Source organism: Leptosomus discolor, chromosome 17 (assembly GCF_034619465.1).
Source record: "Leptosomus discolor isolate bLepDis1 chromosome 17, bLepDis1.hap2, whole genome shotgun sequence".
Taxonomy (NCBI): Eukaryota; Metazoa; Chordata; class Aves; order Leptosomiformes; family Leptosomidae; genus Leptosomus; species Leptosomus discolor.
Genome location: NC_141407.1, coordinates 6,901,138 through 6,922,121, shown reverse-complemented (window position 1 = coordinate 6,922,121; position 20,984 = coordinate 6,901,138). Strand labels below are relative to the sequence as shown.

The following is a 20,984-nucleotide window of genomic DNA, read 5'->3' as shown; positions in this document are numbered from 1 at the left end:
AGCATTAGCAGCCACCCAGTGATTACACGGGATGGGATAAACGGGCAAAAGCTTAGTGGCATATTCTACCCTCAACTCCTTTTCCAGTCATCTGTCTGGGATCTGCCCACAAGGCTCACTTTTTGCATCCCCCATCAGTTCAAACAATAGCAAAATTGACTACTGGCAAATTCTTAATCTTTCCATTGCAGACATGACACGGGAGGTCACAAAAATCTGAAGGCAGCAAATGATTACACAAAAGAAAAGATGTCACACCCATCTCTCTTGGAAACTGAGAAATACCACATAAGAACCAAATGCCACTATGGTTAAACCCTTTAATTCTGGACTGCTAACAAGGTCACACTATCTAAAGAGCTGGATGCACACAGATGGTGACAGATCACAGCGTGATGTAACTGGGCTTTTATTTTACTGGGTAGGTTACTGTATCAGACAAACACGATGTGTGTTTTTCTTTTGATTTAGAGACAAAAATCCTCAGCATAACCCACGACATATTTAGACTCCAGGCAAATCATGCCAAGCAGTGCAGGGAAACCTCCCTCCAACTCCCAAACAGGCTGACAATGCATTTTCTCCCTCTTGTGCAGTCATTTCCTCACCCAACAGAAACCACTGCAGCCACTTCGCTAGCACAAATACCTCGCCTGCTCAGCTCTATGTTTTACAATCTTCATCGGCGTCTTTGCCTACCTTCTGGTTTTTTTTCTTTTTTATTTACTAGCTCTGCAACATTTCACAGCACCATCTGCAGAAGCAGGTAACGGTATTTTGCCTTGGACACCACAAAACTCTCCTTGCCCTGCTTGGAGAACTTGTAACAGAATAACGAGTCCGGTCTCAGACCTCTTGTCACCCATCTGAACAAGTTTGTGCGGACGACCTGGAATCCCACCTGCTCCCTCAGTGTTCTCTTTTTAAAACTAAAGGCAAACATCCAAGTCATCAGCACCCACACCACTTACTCATCATCCTCTCGAGGTCTCTTCAGGGGTTTGGAGTCCTCTTTAGGAGATGCATAAAACCCATCATCATCGGGTTCATCTTTAATACGTGGCGGACTACAAAAAGAAGCAAAGAAAGGTGGTTCTAACTTCAAAGATGAATTTTCTTGGAAACCAGCAACAACTCAGTTTTAAGAAATGATCATCTGCAAAATGGGAATGTTTTCCAGTCCTGGAATACGCCGTCATCTTCAGAACCCAAAGACCTGAGGTGTGTCATTCTCTGAATACTGACAGACAGGGTAAGGAGAGAGTCCTTCAGTGTCTGAGTATTTGCCATTTCCCAAGCAACATCAAGATCAACTTCAACTACTTAGATTTCACTGTGTTTCTCTGACGTTTTGAGTAAAAACAACTGTAGCTTCCAGTACCTTCAAATATACTTAAACCAGAACTGAAATGCATGCATGTGCGCAGTCAAAGAGAGGACATTTATTTAGTATCAGCTCAATATCCTTATTGAGCCTGATAAGAGAGAAAAAGATTACAAACTAAACAAAGATTTCAAAGCTATTCCCTTGAGTCTTTTGCCAACTAAACATTGAGGCATGTGAAAACCAGAAAAGGAAACAAAGATTTGGCAAAGTTAAACTGATCAGTCTCTTTTCACTGTCCAAACTGCAGGAAGCAAACAATCCTGTCCCTATCAACAGACCGCAAATATTGTTAGGCTCAATGTTTTCAGCCGTAATGTCCCAAGACATCAGTAATAAGAAAAAAAAATAAGAGTATGAGTGCAAGAGAGACTATCCCTTTAAACAAACTCATTATTTCTAGATCTCACAGAAGAATTTCACTTCATGAAGAAAAAGATGTCTCAAAGCGTCCAAAATTACATTTTGAAGGACCTAATGCTGCTCCACTCAGGTAGAAAAAGTAATAGTGCCGTCTTGGGCTTTCCTATTCATATTCAGTCAGCAATTCCTGTATCAAATTGACTCAGTTTCCAAGTCAACGTGCGGATATTGTAATTGGATGGAATGGAAGAAAAAAAAGTGGCATTCTGCTTTGTAGAACACAGTCAGCAAGAGGCATTCTGGAGTCTTATTTTAGCCGGTAATGTGTCCATGAAGCAGAACAAGGCAGTTTGCTCTTTCACTGCTGTGAAGCTGCTGCAGTGCTGGCAGATGCAACTCAGGGAAACAGGTATGTGCTGCTGTAAGAAGCCATTTCTGTGGCACCACCTATGATTAACTAAAACACAAGTCTTCAGCACGTAGATAGCTGCAAAAAAATCTATAGAAAAAGAGGTATTTGTCCCATCTAATGTATTCTACCTTCCAGGCAGAAATCTAGAACTACTGTTTATTAAGTTGCCAGGAATTTTATTTAGTCTATTTTAACACTGAAATATTTTGCAACATTTTGTAATAGTGGGAAATAAAGTACAATTATATTAAAAGAAAGGAGCTGTATGACCAAGCTGAACCTTGACTTGCATTGTTTCCAAGACACTAACATTGCTCATCATACCAAGTCTTAAGGAAGAAAATTAAAACCATCTGAGCGAGGACATTCTTCTCTGGTGAACTTGCAAAAGAACATTTCAGCAGGAAAAGAAGAAAATAATTCTTTTACTCTTAGCTGGCTTTTGCTCCTGAAGGTGGCACAATTATGATGGCTCCTCCAGGCTTTCCTCACACACACAAAAAAGTGCTCTTGGACCTAAAGAGGACCCAGTTACCTTGATATGAGAACACCCACATCCCTGGTGATGTTAGCACATGCATGCAATTCCGATGAATAGCAGAGGCTAGAAAGAGTTCTTATTAACCGTCTCCTACACCATGAAACACCTAAATGTCACTGCTTTCTATTTCCAGAGTATCCCCAAAAGGGCCTGGAGAGGGCGCCTCTTCCCTGTGCCAAGCGTAACTACTTAGTTTGCATTTTTAAATAGGAGTAAGAAAATGAAACAGATGGAGGAACTCATGTCAAGAGGGCACATTCAAAATATGCAAAGAATAACTAACAGGCATGGAGTAGACAGGTGTCTTCTCCCAGCCTCTCTGCATCCACAGAACACGGTGAGACCAGAAGGATTTTGTTTGTAGCCAGGTTTTTTTGGTAGTGATTTTTTTTTTTTAAGCGGATTCATAAAACTGGACACATGAAAGCCTTTCCTGACTAACAGGTATCAACACATGCATCCACCACACCACAGACATGCAGCGGACTGGATTTACATTAAAAATAACCAATGGCTGGATTTAAACAAGTCTCAAGAGATCTTAGTTGCAATTGCTCACTTCAGGTTTTTAATAAGACTTAGTGATGACTGATAAAACACCTAAGTCCAGCAGGCTCTATTATTAGCAGGAATTTGGTTGTGTAGGACATCTAGGCATTTTCTGAAGGAACTTCTGATTTTACACAAGCACCCTCCTTACTCATCACTTCTCTGCAAAGGCTTTAAGCTGTAGTCACTTACAGAAGAGACACCTGGAGGCAATCTGGACTGTCTCTAGAAGATTGCCTGCAGGGTTCAAGTACCAACTGTACAACAGAGGTTCTTTCCACTCCAGCGACCAATGTTTCCATAGTTCAATCTGTCCTTGGCAGAATTCGACTATTTAATACTCGGGCAAACCCAGCACGTCCAGGCAGATAACAGGTATTCAACAGCTCCCATCTCCAGTTACTGGGTAAGTAGATCAATTACCAATTTCCGTAATTGAGAAGAATATATCGTCTGAAGGGGTCAACAGTGTTCCAATTTTTTCCCAGGACCAAGTGAGAGAAGTCAAACACAGAGCAGCTAAGAAAAGCCAAACTGCTACTTTTTCAGATCATAGACCTGATTTCTTACCTGGAGAAACCATTTTCCTTTTCCTTCTTTATTTTCATATCACCAGAAGACAATTTCATCTGAAAACATAAAAAGGAAGAGCTGATTTAGCACTGCCCAGAGCACCTTATGTTCTTCCAACATGCAACACAGGCAGGAAATGTAACCTGCGGAAGGAAGCAAAGGGCATTGTGACTGTATCTTCATCCCCTGTAGCCCTTAGTGACCTAACAGGACACATCAAAAAGGCAACATTTTCTGTAAGTCTTAGTAAATACAGTATTTTCTGGCCCTCCTATTTCTTCATTGGATTGGAGTTAAGTGTATCGTTAGCCCTTGCCCAAAATGAATGTGATCTAACAGATTTTTCTCCCTTGTCTCTGAATCTAAGCTTAGCAAAGCGAAAAGTAACGGTGGAAAAAATGCAAAACCAGTGGACACAGCTCCACTGTGGAACTGCTTCCGTTCACAATACCTGCAGATAAAGCCCTTACAAGTCCACACCTAGCATTCCACAAACCAAGTCTCTGAATTAGCACTGGGATAATTCTCTCCAGGTTGATAAAAGCTTGGTAGTATCAGCTACAGCTAAACCACTCAGTTTGTACCATTCAGTAGTATAAACCAGAACCATCCTCGTCTCTCCCTCAAGAGGCACCTACCTTCTCTTCCTTTCTCTTCTCCTTGTCTTTATCTTTGTGTTTGTCTTTGTGTTTCTCTGAGCTGCCATCTTTGTGTTTGGTTTTCTCCTTGTCTTTGTGTTTCTTTTCCGAGGAATCTTTGTGCTCACTGCAAGACAAAAGAGTATGTTTGCAGAGGGGAACACAAGGAGATTTGACTAATACAGACAACTTCCAGCAGTAAAGTCACAGGTTTTGATGATTACAAACCCTACGAAATAAGGCATCACCTTAACAGGAAGATCTGCCAGTCTCCTGTCTCATTTTATCCGTTCTCCTCGTGAGGAAGCGGAACAGGAGGGGAACATACCACAAACCCACAGCCGCCAAGTGCTCCACTTCAGGAAAACCCACGTCAGCCTGGATTGCTGAGGAAATCCACAGCTGCTACACTTAGGGCTCAACACTTTAAGTTGAATTCCCACTGTCTCTGCTTTTCCTCTTTTTCCTAGTCCACATAAAAGGCCACTGAAATAGAGCTGCCAGTCCCGTCTATGCCCATGTCAGCTTTTGCTCAGACAACAGTTTGTCATTGTAGCAGTTCTCATCCCTGGAACTTAAAGAGAAAACCGCTGATCTCGATTATTCCCAAACAGATGGGGAAACCAGAGCAAACAGGACATGCAATGTCCTTGTGTTTATGCAAAGTCAAACAGAAAAGGCAGGAATAATACTGCAGTCCTCAGTTGGAGCTGTTTCATCAACTGTGCCTCACCACCGTGCCCAGCCCAGCTCTGCTCAAATGAGACGACTGTGCCACGCAGGAGAGAACTCACCAAAGGTGTTTCCAAGTGAGGACTTGGTCTGCTACTGGAGTCTGGTGCTACAGGTAACAGTACTGAGAGTTTAAATACCCAAAATTCTTTAGTCACAACAGGGGAAAAAATGCCCTCAAAGAGAAGAAAATCAACCTTTTTCTATTCAATTTCTACCCCCTTCTGATTTCTGAGACATTTGGGTAAATTTGGATCACATTTTCAAGTTTTTCTTATCAACCAACCAGAAAGACACATGGCTGTTTTCAAATGAAAATGGGTTTTCGCATGGAATGACTTGACCCTTGGAGCCAGAAAGTGAGGAAAGGCTCTCAGGAGACTCATGACAGAAGCTGCAATAACTGGGTACGAGGATCAGCAGCACTGCTGTGGAAAGGCAGCGGCAAGCCTGTCAATTCGACAGCCCTTCAATACACACTTCTAAGTTGTATGGACTCCCTGATGTCACCCTGGGCTTAAGCAAGCCAAAGGCATGGTGGAAATCCAGCTTTCTTCTACTGGGCACAGATAAGCACCAAGCAAGCTGCCTTCTTCATGCTGGCAGCTCATGCTCCTCCTTCCTCAGCACTTGACTCCCATCGCTACTGCTCTCTGGGATATACTCTGCCTCTCCTTAGGACTACACAACACACTGCAAAGCTGTATTAGAAACAGACAACTTCCTTATTTCAGTTATTTGAACACTCAAGTGCAAGCCTAAACCAGTTTGGGGAATACAGCCCTGAAAAACAAAAAGCCTGGAACACCAGGTAAAAGCGCGAGTTTCAAAACCAATATACACTTCAAGTCTTCTTTCTATCCTAACAAACAGATAGCAAAAGGGTGGATGTTTGATGGCTACAGAAAAACATGCAGCAGATTAACCAGCTCCCATAAAGCTTGCATGTGATTAAGAAGAAGGCAACCACAGTCACAAGTATGCCAACCCACACCCAGCTGTAGAACTGCAGAGTAAAGTCCAATGTGTAGAGTTTCAGAGCCGCACATAACACCAGCACGAACGGACCTGAACCTGCAGCGGTCTAAATAATTCAAGCTCAGAGTAGCACGCACCCCAATAAATACACACCGGTCTTCCAAACCCAAGCAGCTAAAGCATGAAAATCCACCTCTGAAGAAAATCAGTATATTCACGTTCTGTGTCACATTGAGATCAGTAGGAAGAGAAACCAGTTTCATTTTAACTCTCTAGCAGCCTCTTTATGTTACATATAAAACTGTAAAGGAGTATCTAAACATTAAAAGGCAACTGGCACTCCAGAAATTCTTGTAGACGGACACACAGCACCACATGTTGCCCATGAGTGAAGATGCAACAACTGCAGACTATTCTTACCCAGCAGATCGTGTTATGTACACTGTGTGATCAGGACATGCAAGCACATACACAGAACATCGTGACGCTGGATCTCGGAAATCCACGAGATGCGTGCTACTCTTGCTCAGATTTGACATCCCAGTTTCTGTAGCCTGATTATTCATCACTGTCTCAGATTCAAGACACCTATTTCATTTTCCTGTGCTCCAATTAGATTCATTGACTGTCTGAAACCACAAACTGCACACATTTTAGAAATTATTAATAACCACAGGAAGGTCTGGAAATTCGGACTTGATATCTTGTACTGTTATCTGTATGCTAGGTACCTCATTTGCTACAGATTTAAGTTTTACAATTACAGAAGTATATCACCATACAGGAAAAACCGTAACGAACACACACACAAGGCTTAGACCCATTTTGTTCTCTGCCAGTCTGCTGCTTTCTGTGTTCTGACTGATTTAAATCACACCTGAAATAACATGTTTTACTCAGACAACAATTTGCATCTTCAAAGCATAATACACTCTGCAGTTGATGGAGTTAATTCTTCTAAGGTAAAGTTCACTGCAGTGTCTCTTGCTAGGGAGTTTGGAATCACAGAAAAAAAAAAAGTTTTTACGTTTTAAGTTTTCAAAAGCACCATGCTCATTCTCGCTAGCAGCCCAAACCACCAGCTTTCAGTATGTAACTGGCAGAGCCCTGGGATGCACACAAAAGGTGACAAAAAGAAAATTAATACATGACAATCTACACCTGTAAAGCTAATACCAGAAAAAGCAGAAAATCCCATTGGCCTAGAGAAGCAGTGACAATTTTTGTGTGTGTTGAATGCTTACAGACTACAGCTGGAATAAAAACGTGCTAAAAACCTTAGACTTGCTTAAGTAGAAGCTCAAATGACATCCCTCTTGAAAGACAGTAAGTGGTCACCGCTGAAAAGCTGTTATGCAACCTAATCTAAAGCTAAGATTTTTCAGCACCGGAGTCAGAATCAAGAAGTCTGGATTCCTGACTCAGTCTTAGTAGGTTGTTTTACTTGTGTGGGTTTTTTTTTTTTTTTTAAAGTCACAAGACTATCCTTCCCCTTTGCTCTACAGCGAGCAGTAAATTTCTCACCAAAGCAGATAACCCAAAGAAACTGTTTCCAGTTTCACCCTGTGGCTTCATTTTCAAAACAACAGTATTGGTGGCTGGGCCCTGAGGTCCTGCTTGCTGCTGCTCCTGGTACATGACTGGAAGAAATTCTGCAGATAAAAATGTTGATTTCATGTGCTAGTCGCTCCCATTTAAAAAAATACCATAAATTTCTTTCCTTCATTTGTAAGTAGACTGCACATCAGCCCTATGTGTTTCTAGACACTGGACCACGGCTCTAACTTGAATAACTCAGTCCAAAATTTTCTGACATGTGTAACGATGAAGGCATGTGCCCCTCTTCCCTAAGAGGGCCTGAAATCTGCATCTCTCAGAAAAGGTCATTTGGAAACATGCCGGTAACAAAGGCCTCAAGCAACAATCCTGAGAAAAGTAACTTTTTTTTCTCCAAAAGCAAAGCAAGTTGCTCAGATACTAACTTCAGGCAGCAAGCTGAGCTGCTTTGGTCTTTCATTTGGCTAAGACACTTATGCGAGCCTCCAGGGGAACACAATTTAACCACCACACTAATCTCGAAAGAAAAGAGAAGGCAACAGGATGCCATCCTTACCCTGAAGAAGGAGTTTCAGCCTTCTATCAGAAAGCTATTTCCAGACAAACCCAAAGCTATTATTAGGAGGGACTGGGAACAATTTAAAGATCAGAAGTCTGTCTTCCTGGACAATTCAAAACTGAAGAAAAAAAAAAAAAAAATCACTTTTCTTTAAAGAAACCACACACAACCAAACAAAAAGGTCTCAAGATCACATGCATCCAGATGATTTTATCCTGAATTCATTTCTCAGAGCACTGCGGATCCCTCATTACATTTCCTGCACATACCCCTCTGCCAACAAGCCAGCTTGAAGCCACTTAAGTAGGACAGCAAAACCCCCATAAGACAGAGGGGAAACTTCAGTGCAAGTTAGCCTGAAAAGAGGACAACTGGATCATAAAACGGTTGCTAGCGATCTGGTTTAGAAATACCCAGCCATGCTGACAAAATAAGAGCTTCCTTTTCACCCAGACCATTACAGTCGAACTGCTGCAACAGCACTTGGGAGTTTTATACCTCTGAGGGTGCTTAATGCTGACAACCCGCACTGCTGTTTTTTCTGAAGCTAACAAAGTACAGTAGGACCCCACATTAACACAGGCAGAACCAGGCATTATATCATCTAGAAACGTGTCGTAGTACTGGCTTAGCTCAGACACAGGCCAGATGAGTAGAAATGCATCTCCTAAAGCACTACAACCTTTTTGCTAGCCTGCTTACTGTCTTTCATTTAGAGTATCAGTGTGAACAAGGACATCTGAGGGCCCTGGAGAGCTCAGGCTGAAGCGCATGAAGCAGTAAACGCAACAGAAGCCATTTCCCTTGAAAGCAGGGCTGTACTTCCCAGTGAGGATGCCTGGAGGACAGGAGGGAGGAGAGGGAGAGGAAGGGAGAACAGGCACCTGGCAGCAGCTGCTCAGGCTACGATCACATGGGAAAGTCACAAGTGGAAAGTGTTTCCAAAGAACAGCAGATGTGTAGATCACAGCTTCCTTCTTCAAACTACAACAGCTTTGCGGTAATTTAACACCGCATTCTTCAGGTGCCATTTATGTACGTCAATAATCCCTTCCCAGGCCCTTTCCATTCCAGCTTCAAAATCACAAGCTGGGAAGGATGCTTTATCTAAAGTGTCTTGTATTTCCTCTCTCTCATAGCCTCATCTGTAATTAGGTCGTGACTGGGAATCTGCTACTAGCAAGCACCAGAGCCTGCTGCAAGCGGAGCTTTGGTTGCCGACTTGGGAGCTGCTACAATGCAACTGAAGCGTAAAATAACAGGGAGCTGTGATTTTAGTGAAATCTAAAAACACAATAGGGACAGAGCATAGGTTACGCAGCTCGTGTCTCGTTTGACGTAACGCAGCATTAATGGAAAACTGTGATCCTGTTCAGACCAACGCATACCAAGGAACGGCTGACTGCGGGGAGCATTTCGGAAACAGAACACACACCAGCAAAGGACAAGTTTTCAGCTGGCCTGCAGTATTTTATGCTGTTAGACGGTTATCATATGGTATTGCAGGGAATGAACACGTGAGCCCCCATGGTTCTGCTGGGATTTCAGCAATACAATAAAAAAAAAAAAAAAACCCACCCAAAACCTGAAACCGCTTTTGCCAGAGTTGAAAGGAGTCTTTTCACCAGCTTTCACAGATAATAGATGAAGCCTTCAGCAAGAGGAACAAGATAAAAAGCTGGACTAATCAACAGCTGACAAAAATATTAGAAAGTAGAACAATATTCGCACATTGAGACGAGGACCAGGCTTAGCATGCACTTTCTATGGATGTGTGAGCCAGGTGTACTACTAAACGAAAAGCAAAAATTTTTTACTACTGGAATGCAATGTCACATTAGAAAGCTGATCAAGGTGAACTGTGCACTCAAATGGGGAAAAAAAAAAAACAACTACCCATGCTAAGGAACAGGCGGTGCTGAAACCTTTTTTTTTAAATTGCCTTTTCCCCTACGTCAGACATCCTTGCCTCTTCCTGCCCCCAATGCACACAACCCTTAGCAGTTCAGAATCACGGAATAAATAAAGAGGATGTATGCAAGAAGTCTGAACTGAAATTTATCTTCATTCATGACTAGCAAATGCCTGGAATCTGTGTTTTTGCTAGCAGAACTCAGAAGATGCCAGTGAAGATCAGGTCTATAAATCCCTTATGTGTTCCATGCTTCTGTTCCTCTCAAGCTGTGATCACAAGAGATCTAGTAAACGGAGGAAATATGCAATCTGACAGAAGATTTTTCTTCCTGCAGCTCAGATGCTTGTCACATTGACAATGTGGATCAGTGCTACAAGAGCAGCCTCTTTACTCCCATTCCCTGTCACAGTCATTTCTGCACTCCTCAGTCTACTGGCAGCCCACACTCCATCCACAAAGCCCAAGACACCTGGCAGAAAGACACTTGTTACTGCAAACACTTCTAAACCAATCTCTAACAAGTCTTGCTTTCAAAGGACCCATTATTTTACATGGTCTACTTGTTTGAAATGCTTGTCTCCCACAGATCAGAAACCTATTGCCACATCAGATTTGCTTCATTTTATTTTTTTAACCACTGACATTTATATTTAATGGCTGTGTATTATATTTTCTTTTGGGGATCAGGAAGTACAGGGCTGAGAAAAGGAGCAAAAGAAAACACTTTGCTTGATAGAGATTGCTTGATATCTATTCTTTGATACAGATTTTTCTTAAGTGGGCTTTGCATTTTCTTTCCTTGAGGGGTGACTGAAGATCTGAGGCATACAAATGTTCTCTCCCAGTTTACTACAGCTGTAAGTGAGTGGTTAAGATACAGAAGTGTCATCTTGTGAGTGGGAGGGGAGGAAAGCAAGAAGCAAAATTAAGAAGTTCTACATACCACTCCACACACTTCTGCCATATGAAATCAAAATTATCTATTTTAGGTATTTCTGAGACTTGTCTTGGCAGTTTAGATCCTTCAAAGTCTAGATACAGGAAACATTTATTCTCCTGTATTGGAGTTCTGCCTTCTTGATGCAGGTTTTATTTTAAAAGCCTTTTTTTTTTTTTTTTTTTTTAAAGTACAGTGCAGGAAATGAAACTGTCAAAACCATTACAGACAGACATAAAAACTATCTGCTTCAAACACACCAGACAATGCTCTTAACTGTGTACAATGTCCGATACAGTACTGTACCTCTCAGAGTGCAATTAGGGGACTCTTCACACACGCTGTACAAAATGCCATGGAGGTACAAACCCAGTGTTTCACCGACAACAATGGCTTGGATTTCTGCTAAAGCACTGTTCAACCTCTTTGAGAAACAGCCAAAATACAACACACCTTTTGCAATAACACAGCAGCTTTTCTGAAGTACAGAATGGATTTTCTGAAGATTTACACACAATTCTATTAATCTAAGATAAACTTTTCTAAAAGATTAATTTTCAATTTTAGCAACAGGTGACAGGCTTTTATCAATTTATCAATTTAAAAATTCCCCATACATGTAAAAACCATTAGAAAATCCCACATTCTTGTTACCTTGGATATTTTTTGTTTTATTTTTAATGAAGTAATGGCTATTTTTCACTTGCTTTTCATTGTCAAAGGATGAACTAGTACAAACAAGCAGGTTTTTTCCCCTTCAAAATTCTTCTGTGAAGAACTATCCCCTATCAAAATGCCTGTCACAATCCCCAGCAGGGCAGAGGCTCTCAGAGGTCTGCTGCAGGCCCCTGCAGTACAGCTGATGTTTTTGCTTGCAGACAGGAGGTGCTAGATGGTCACAGTGGAGGGACAGTAACACGGTGACACTGCTGTGGGGCTGGGTTTTGGAAAAGGCACTTTTGCTTATAAAAACAAGACTTTTGACAAAGTAGAGTCTTTGCAAGTTGTAAAGAGATGGGCAATAACCGTGAAAATCTCTAGTACCACACAGACTCACTGCTTATCTTGCAGCAAAGGGCTTAAAGAGCTGTCAAACCTAAAGAGGAGTTTTCTTTTACAAAAAAAACAAGTGTTGCAAACTTGCCGATGAACAGTTGCTGCCTGTAGTATGTTACCTAGCAGATACTAGCCAAAAAATAAACACATTAAAGGTGCCCCTTCAAGATGAAGGTGTCATTTGAACAACAGGTGAGAAAGTAACTGCTTTCCGAAATAAACTTGTGCTACGGAGACAGCATCAATAAAAGAGATCCACCAGTAACTGATTTTGTTGCCACAATCAATGCAAGTGTGCCACCAAGAGAAACTCTCCTAGCTGTACGCTTCAAAAACTTGGAAACAGAATTTTCTAACCTGTCAGAAAACCTTTCAGGCAAAGAGTTTCCACGGGTTTTGAACCCATTTGCTAAAAATGCAACACCTTTCAGCTAGCTTGCAAGCACAACTGACTGACACTGGGGAAGATGGACATTTACCAACTCCGTGCCAAGAAAACCCTTTGCCTAAGCAGTGGATGGGTTGAAAAATGAGTATCCCAGTTTAGTCAGCACAACTGATGATGCACTTCTTCCACCTGCATCTACACTTCTGTTTGAGGAATCTTTTTCAGTAGTGACAGCCATGAAAACCAAGTATCAAAGTAAATTGGACCTAGAACCAGCCCTTTGAACGGGCTCTATTACACAGGGCTAGGCCAAGATTTTAAAAACTAATGAAGCACAAGCATTTGCAGAGCCTTCACTCTTCTCCCGAGAACAATTTTGCTTTTGGTCTTCTTACATAACAATTAAGAGCCCTTCTGAAAGAGCACAATTCTCCCGTATTTTCCCCAAAAGCAAGTTCCTCTCCCCCTCACACTGCTGGAAAAAAATATATCAAAAAAATGAAAAAAGCTATTAAAAATGGCAAAGTAATCAAATGCCCCCTCCCCAGTGCAACCCATCTGCTTAGCAGTACAGTAGTGATGGACAACTGGACAATCATGAAGGCCATCCTAAAATTCAGACTTCACTGTCCATCTTGGCTCTGTCCAGGAAAGTATTTTGGTACAGAGACTGTAGTAACGGAGCCTGAACTCTGCCACCCTGAGATTCACACTCATGTGAACACTTGGTAGTCGCCTGGCCACAAGCACGTCCTCCATTCCGGTCCTTCCAGCGGCTCCCCTCTAAGCAACTCCCTGCTCACCACAGACCTTCCTCCACCTCCCCCACTACATCGTGAGCTGCTGGGTTATCTCCTTCACAAGACAAGTTACCTAAACCTAACCCTCAGACACAACTTACATTTTGTGGATGACAGGTGAATCAAAGGATTTGGGGAAGAAATGCTTAAATTTCAATTATAAGGTCAGTTATTTCTAAAAAGTTTGTCTTAGAAGTCAGCCGGCTTTACACAGCAAGCAGCCATGTACCCTGTGCATGACTGAGCATGAATCGGCAGTGAAGATTTAGAGCACCCCGAAGGAGGAATCCAACCGGAGCACCACACACGTGTCCGTGGTACATTATCTTTCCTAAGTACCTCCTTCAAGACCAGATCTCATGACTCAGCACTATAATACATTCATTTTTAAGGTGGCAGTTTTGAAAGGCAGAAAACACACTACAGAAAACCTTCAGAAGCTGGGCACTCAGCCTGGGGAAGTCCAGTCCCACCTTGCACGGGGGCCCAAGGGACAAAGCGTAATCTCACCCCAAAACACACCTCAAACAAAACCCACGCCATCCACATAGGTGTACCCTATTATGGGACTCAACAATGCAGTATATTGTGCTCACAGGACAAATGAATACTGAATAGATAAATGAAAGTGACTGGAAGCTTTAGGCACAGTGCCTAGAAAGCATGACGCCTTTCTCACAGCAATTTCAAGGCAACACTGTAAGGAGAAAGGAATTACTTCAAGATAAAGCATGATTACGTATCATCTCATGAGCTATACACCTCACAAAACATATTAGCCATTCTTATCTCCTTTCCACTGTTTTGGTATTTATTGTTTACACAATCAGCAGTGTGCAGCTTCAAGTTATAAGCCGTAATTAGTTCTTCCTGTTAAAAACACACTGACCATTTCCAACTCCTACGCAAATAATGTCAAAGCATTAATGAATTCTGGAAATGTAGCTTACATTACTCCCTACAAAAGGACGTACTTTGCTAAGATTGCAGGAAAATGTTTTTTCAAGTGAAGCAATGAACCTTTGGAAACGCGAGACAGTGAATTTGGTGCTTGAAGAGCAGAAAAATTAAAATCAGAAATCAAGGCAATACAGATGTGTGAGCAAAAAAAGAGTGCAAACAATGTGTCCAAAGCATTTCATCTTTGCTGCAAGTTATTTGGCCTAGATTTTCTTTCCCCTGTCAACCATTTATTTATTTAAAAAAAAAAAAAAAAAAAAAAAAAGTATTATGGAACAGTAAGGTCGTGTCACTTCTCAAAAGGTCACAGAAAACTCAAATAAAATGCGACCCCAATAAAACAAACCCATTGCTCAGCACAGACTCCCTCCTTTTTTCCACACTTCTTTTTAATAGAAATCATTGTTCACATGAGGGGTTTTTTTTATTTTATTCATTTTTAGATTGTGTTATCACAGTCACACAGCAATTAGTAACACTTGCTTGGCCAGAGCATAAACACTATCTGCCATTCACCAAGGATTGCAACAGAAAGTTACCCTCCAGGGACAGTTTTTGCAAGTTTAATTGTCAATGTCAGCTCTGGGCACCACTTGGGAGTCACAACTAGGAAAGCTTCTCTGAGTAACATCATGTGTGCAACATACTTGCCCTGTGCTCCATCGCACCAAATCACCACGGACAGAGCTGCACATCCTAGATCCTGCAGTTCACAGCCTAGGCTAGGGTATCAACTGGACCGTGGAATTCACCACCACCTCAAGAGCTACAGGTCATCACAGCGTAAGGTAGTGTTTATGTTCAGTGTGGATGATAATGGCAGGTGACCGGCATGAAACACCTTCCCCAGCAGTGCAGTCTGTCAATCACATCAGACAAAACAGCATGCATCCTTTCGATTCATCATCCAACCCAGCAGAAACTCTTAACACTGCCTCACAGCGTCGTGATATTCAGCCATTGTAATAGCAGGCCAAGCAAATCACCATCATTCTGGGGGACCATCTTTCCAGACACTTCTAATTATTAGGAGGCTTAGCAGTCACATCAGGTTCACCTTTGCTGAAACCGTGGCGTTTACACCAACACTCAAGACAGCTCTGCATTTCTAACAAACAGTTGGAACCGCACGCAAAAAAGATTATGATCAAAACTGATCAATCTTCACAAAGGTGGGGTTAAAGTAGTTTTCAACGCCTGTAATAACACTAAGCTACAATAATCTTTTATACATTAGTATTGGCTCACGTTTCCAAGATACACCACTTCAGCTACCTATATGGAAACACATGCAATGACAGAAGTTAGGCTTAAAGCACCTACACTCACATAAACCACACTCAAAATGTAGCGATTCCATCCTCATATATTATCAGAGTAATTCTTGTAAGACTGCACATGCAATGGTGTTTTAGTCTATGAGGACTTCATCGACTTTTTCCTCACCTATTACTGTGCTTGGACTTTTCCCGGTCTTTTTCCTTGTCCTTCTTGTGCTCTTTGTGGCGGTGTTCTCGGTCTTTGTGTTTATCTTTGTGTTTGTGAGAATCTGCAAGCAGAGAGGCAAAAAATATTAAGAAATGAAGTTGGGAGAAAACTCCATGCCTCCCTCATGAACCTCTGCATTTTCCCCCCCACCCCGTCCCAGTATTTTCTGTGATTCAAAATCTGTAACAAAAATCTTAGTTTCAGAAGTCCTAAATGGATCCATTGTTCCTGCAGCACAAGTTAATTCATCTTGGCAACAGCTGCATTTACATGGTCTTTAGTTCAATGACCTTTAAATGCTTTACAGACCCTGAAGAAGTACAACCCTTTACTAAATAGGTAAGTATGGCTATAGCAAGTTCAATCTTACTCGGCAGGTGGGAAACCTGGCTTCCTATGCCTGTAAGTACTTCATGTCAAACAGATTACAAGGATACAGCAACAGAGCATAAAGCTGAAATGTTAGGCCTGCAGAATCCTAGAATTTAGACTGCTACTTCCACAAGTATCTCGTCCAGACAAAGCAGCCACCCCCCCAATTCTTCTTATCCCCAACACTGCAACACATGACAGGCACACAGCAAGGGAGAGGGGGAGTAATGAGGGAAAAGGAAAAGAAAGGGTGAAACCAGAAGAGGACTAGGAATTCTCTCCTCATGCTTTTCCTCTGTAGGAGACACTTACCTCCCTCCACTAACAGCCCCACCAAGAAAACCCACCTGACAGCTGTAATGAGTATGTGCTGGCGGTGACCCACCTACACAGCTTAGGACTGGTCCAAATTAAGTGACAGGTCAGAAATGGGAGATGGCGCTTAAGTAAATCTAGATGAACACAGTAATTTTATTGGTATCAATTTCTACTCCAAGTGACATTTCCTATCCTCCCTGACAACTGCACTGTACAATAAAGTCCTTGAAAGCACCAAGGGAATAGATCCAGGACAGAAAAAGAACACCACAGTTGAATTGTAAACAAACTCATTTACAAGCATCTTTAGGTCCTTACATGTTCTTTATAAGTAGATCAAAAGGGAGCCAAGACTGAACTAGCACCCCAAACCCACCTCAAAAGCCACTATCATTTACAGTCAAGGTCACTGCAGTGTTGGGAAGAATGTCTGCGTGCCCAAAGACTGCCCCCGCTGTTTTGGGCGGGTTTTTTTGGTTTGGTTTTGTTGCTTTGGGTTGTTGGTTTGGGTTTGTTTTGTTTGTTTTTTAAACGTGCTTCTCAAAGCAACCAAAACTAAAATTAAGCAAGCTCCTCAGGACACCTAAAAGGCTCTGCTGACTTTGGCAACAGCAGATCATAGCACCAGAATTTCCACCAGAGATCTTGGATGTAAGGTATTAATGCTCAACGCTACTATGCCTCTGAAAAGGCTACTATCCCCACACTAAGAATAGGAAACTGCAACACAAGGATTTTGTGACTTTCACAGTCACATGGGGAAATGCATCGCAGAGCCAAGAACAAGCCTCATCACCCTGACTCCAAGTCTTTCACCACAAATTCATTTTTCTCCTTAACTGACACCAGCTCTTATAACCTCAAAACATTCAACTGGTCTTGGTGGAAACATACCCAGAGTCACATTTCCACAGAATATGATTTCAATCTATTGCCTTCTACAACTTCAGGCATTGTCCTCAGATACCTGCAGTAAGACAACGGTGAATGCTGACATTCAAGCTTCCAGCTTGCCTTCTGCATCTTTCCTTGATCCTTCTGAACTTGGCAACACTTCCTAGTGCTCTGGTGTATACAGTACATACATTTAAAGCACAAGATGTCATTTTCTGTATTTTGATATACAGGCACGTGGCACGTTATGTGGAACATTCGGTGTTACAGCATAAAACACCTAAGAGTTTTCAAGTACCTAAACAGCAAAATCTATTTCACAGCACGCAGAGCTTTGCAGGCATCTCTGGCAAACTGTGTGGGGACCGGACACCTACACTCTCTGAACTGCCAAGAAGCAATTTCTCAGTACCCTTCTTCCCACCAGGACAACACACATTTCACTGGCAAAAATGTTTTCACAGTGCATTTCACACTTAAGATTCTTCAGTTTAGCCAGTAGCTGGAAGCTCAGGCTGTTTGCAAACTGCCTGGGTTTTATTCCACAGAGAGCTTACTCACTGATTCCTAAAGCACCGGTTGAAGTGAACAGCCATCTACTTACACTTGATGAATAGGTAAATTGCTAGAAAAACCATCATGATGCTATACATAGAACTACATACACTCATTTTATAACATACTTGCTTTTTAAGGAGGCATACACCAAGATAGAGTCAATTTTTTTCTACCAACTAATTGATGGAAAACATGTGCAACTGAGCTCAATGCTATTCTCTTTAGAGCTTAGAACCACAAGATTATTTTTCACACACACACAAAAAGCAGAAAACAGAACAGTCTTTTACCTTCATCACCAGATTCCCTTCCAGCTGACTCGTGCTTTCCAGCTGCAATTAATTTTTGCTCCTGAAAAGTAGTTCCAGGGCTATACCCTGGAAACACTGGAGTCAGACATCTATTTCCTCAGTCCTCTGCACTGCTTACAATGATTTGGTATTTTCAGACAATTAAAGCCTGGTACAGCAGCAAAAAAAGTGCCTGACCAGTTAAACTAGCTGTGCTTGCTAGTATTTGTCACTGCTCAGTTTTCCTTTGCTGCCTACCGAAGGATTTCTATCAGGAAGGTCTTTCATAGAAGTATTCTGGCTAAAGGACAGACCAAAGCAGCTGGGGAACAGGAGGTGAAGGGAAAAACTGGCAGGAAAGCTTTCACCCAAGTGTAGGCAAAGCTGGGTAGGTATTTGGCCTTTCACACTGGACAACACTTTAAATTTGGTACTTCCATGGAGGTAAGGGTACTACCTCCCAGACATCTCCCAAGAATTAATTGTTCTGGAATATTTGCCTAGTATTCAGACTCAATGGTGTTGCTTTCTGACACGATGCCATGAGGTAGGTTAAGAATGAAGACTTTGAACCAGTTTATTAAAGAGTCTTGAGCTGACATATATATGTCTTCAGAAGGCATTAAAGTTCATTGTGGTTTTTTTTTTTTTTTTGTGAGAGTTGAGCTGGGTGAAGTTCAGGAGACTGGGTCGTTAAAAAGGACAGAATTCTTTTTTTGGCATATTGCACAAACATGCTTTGTTCCAGACTGGCTTTATCCAGGAGTCCAAGTTGATGGCTATTCAGTGGCTAACGTGAAACAAGTTTAGCCATTTCACTCCAGTTTGTGTACACACTTCACAGAAACCAATACAGCATCGCCTCCAACTGAATTACACAGACAACAGACGACCGAATTGGGAGCAAAACTTTAAGACGCAGTGGGCGACCTCCCACCAAACCTCGTCAACACAGAAGCAATCAACAGAAGTGCTCCTGTCTAATATATCTTCTTTGATATATTTAGTATATGATTCCTAGAAGAATCTTTCAGCCTCCAGTAACTCTCCCAGCTTGCAGCTGATTAGCAGTTGACTCGGTCCTGCCCCACATGAGCTACAGAATGAGGTCAGGCATCATCACACATTCAGATGTTTCCTGCCTTTTATGTCTTCCACTAAGTATGTCTGCTCCTTCTAACACTAAACAAGAAGATAAATACTATTCCTTCTCTGAGAGCATTAGCAAAATCCACTGTGTTGACTGTGAGCAAAGTTCAAAGCCCCAAAAGCTCGTGTGATATTTAAACATTTCAGAAATTGAAGAGTCTTCAGCATCAAGGTTACAGTGGGGACAGGGGTTATGCTCACTGGGCAAAGATCCATTACCCCTCAAGCTCTCCCTTCAGTATCCTCTAACCCAAACAGAGCTTTTGGTATTTCTTCTGTTCTAGAAAGCTTGATGTCTCTGGCACTGGATCTCTGTCTGTTAACGCTGAGCCTGGTATGTCTCCAAAAGATTACCGCAGTCCCCGTACTATTCCTGCCATTCCCCCTGTACCTCCAATAATCACCTCCAATAATCACGAGCAGCTTTGCATTTTTGCACACTGATTCATCTTTCAACTCTGTTTAATTACCAGGATGCCTGATTTAAGGATGGGAAATTCTAAGCACTTTTGGTCTGTGTCTCTGTTGCTCCCCCCCCCCGCCTTCACTCCACCGCTGAGTCTCTGGGGAAAGCCTGAGTCATAACCCTATTTGCAATACTTGTATATACGTATTACTGGAACACTGGAGTTTTACTCTTTATCCACGAACAGAGCTGTAAAAGGTCAGGCATCTCTAACTACAGCATGACAAGAACAGAGATGAAGGAGAAGCAAGCCCTCCTCCAGCAGGCAGATGCCACCTGGGGAGGAAGAGCACCAAGGGACAGCGAAGGCGAGCAGACTCCTTTCACAAGAACGACCCTGGCTGAACAGATTAGTCCGGTGACAAAACAATTATGTGGGACTACACTACTTTCATTCATGAGACTATTTCATTTGCTTTTAAAACACTTTTGAACACCCTTCTCCACAACCTCACCCCTCCAAAAGTTTACTTACGTGCCACAATTAAGGGAAGCAGGCCTACTTCCTACATTAATATTTCAGCTTTGACAGCAACTTTTCTAGGAAAATACTGAAATCACAGAGAGGGGCACAAGTTCTTGTATGCCCAATCAGAACAGCTATCAATATGACCTGGGAGAGTATCGCTGCCACACAACACAGGACACTATGGGTACCATTTTATCCTACTCCCATTGCCTACTTTTATTCCACTTCCATTTTTAACACTTGGCATTAGAATCTCTCTTTTTTTTTTTTTTTTCCCCTTAAGAACGGAGGAAAAAAAAAAGATGTGAGCAACAATCTGGACCTCCTCATTTCTCCTAAATTGAGATAGCTGGCAAATTAACACCTGGTAACCCAAATTTCTGTTCAACAGAAATCTTTTCCAGATAAATCTATTAGCCTTCCATATTTGCTGTCTTTTAGTTCACCTTCTAAGTTTTTGTGGGCACAATTTGAATACCTCATTAACCATCTTACAGAAAGGTTTCTGCCAGCAGCCTTTGTTCTTTTTAGAAGTTTCACTAGGTTCCGGGGATAAGGACTTTTTGTATTTTCCTTCTGGTTCCAGCAATATCGCAATTGCTTTTCCTCTCTGTGCTGGTTAGACAGCCTAGAAATAC

At 42.0% G+C, this 20,984-nt stretch overlaps 1 protein-coding gene across 1 annotated transcript in view; it reads right to left on the bottom strand.

The window, feature by feature from the left end:
* The window catches only part of TOP1 (DNA topoisomerase I), a 67,274-nt gene that overhangs the window by 22,425 nt on the left and 23,865 nt on the right, over positions 1 to 20,984 (bottom strand). Inside the window, exons 3-6 of the mRNA XM_009961147.2 lie at positions 15,789 to 15,891; positions 4,461 to 4,587; positions 3,820 to 3,878; positions 972 to 1,067 (exon numbers count right to left, since the gene is read on the bottom strand). Of these exons, the coding sequence (XP_009959449.1) occupies positions 972 to 1,067; positions 3,820 to 3,878; positions 4,461 to 4,587; positions 15,789 to 15,891 (385 nt within the window). The remainder of the gene's footprint in view (positions 1 to 971; positions 1,068 to 3,819; positions 3,879 to 4,460; positions 4,588 to 15,788; positions 15,892 to 20,984) is intronic.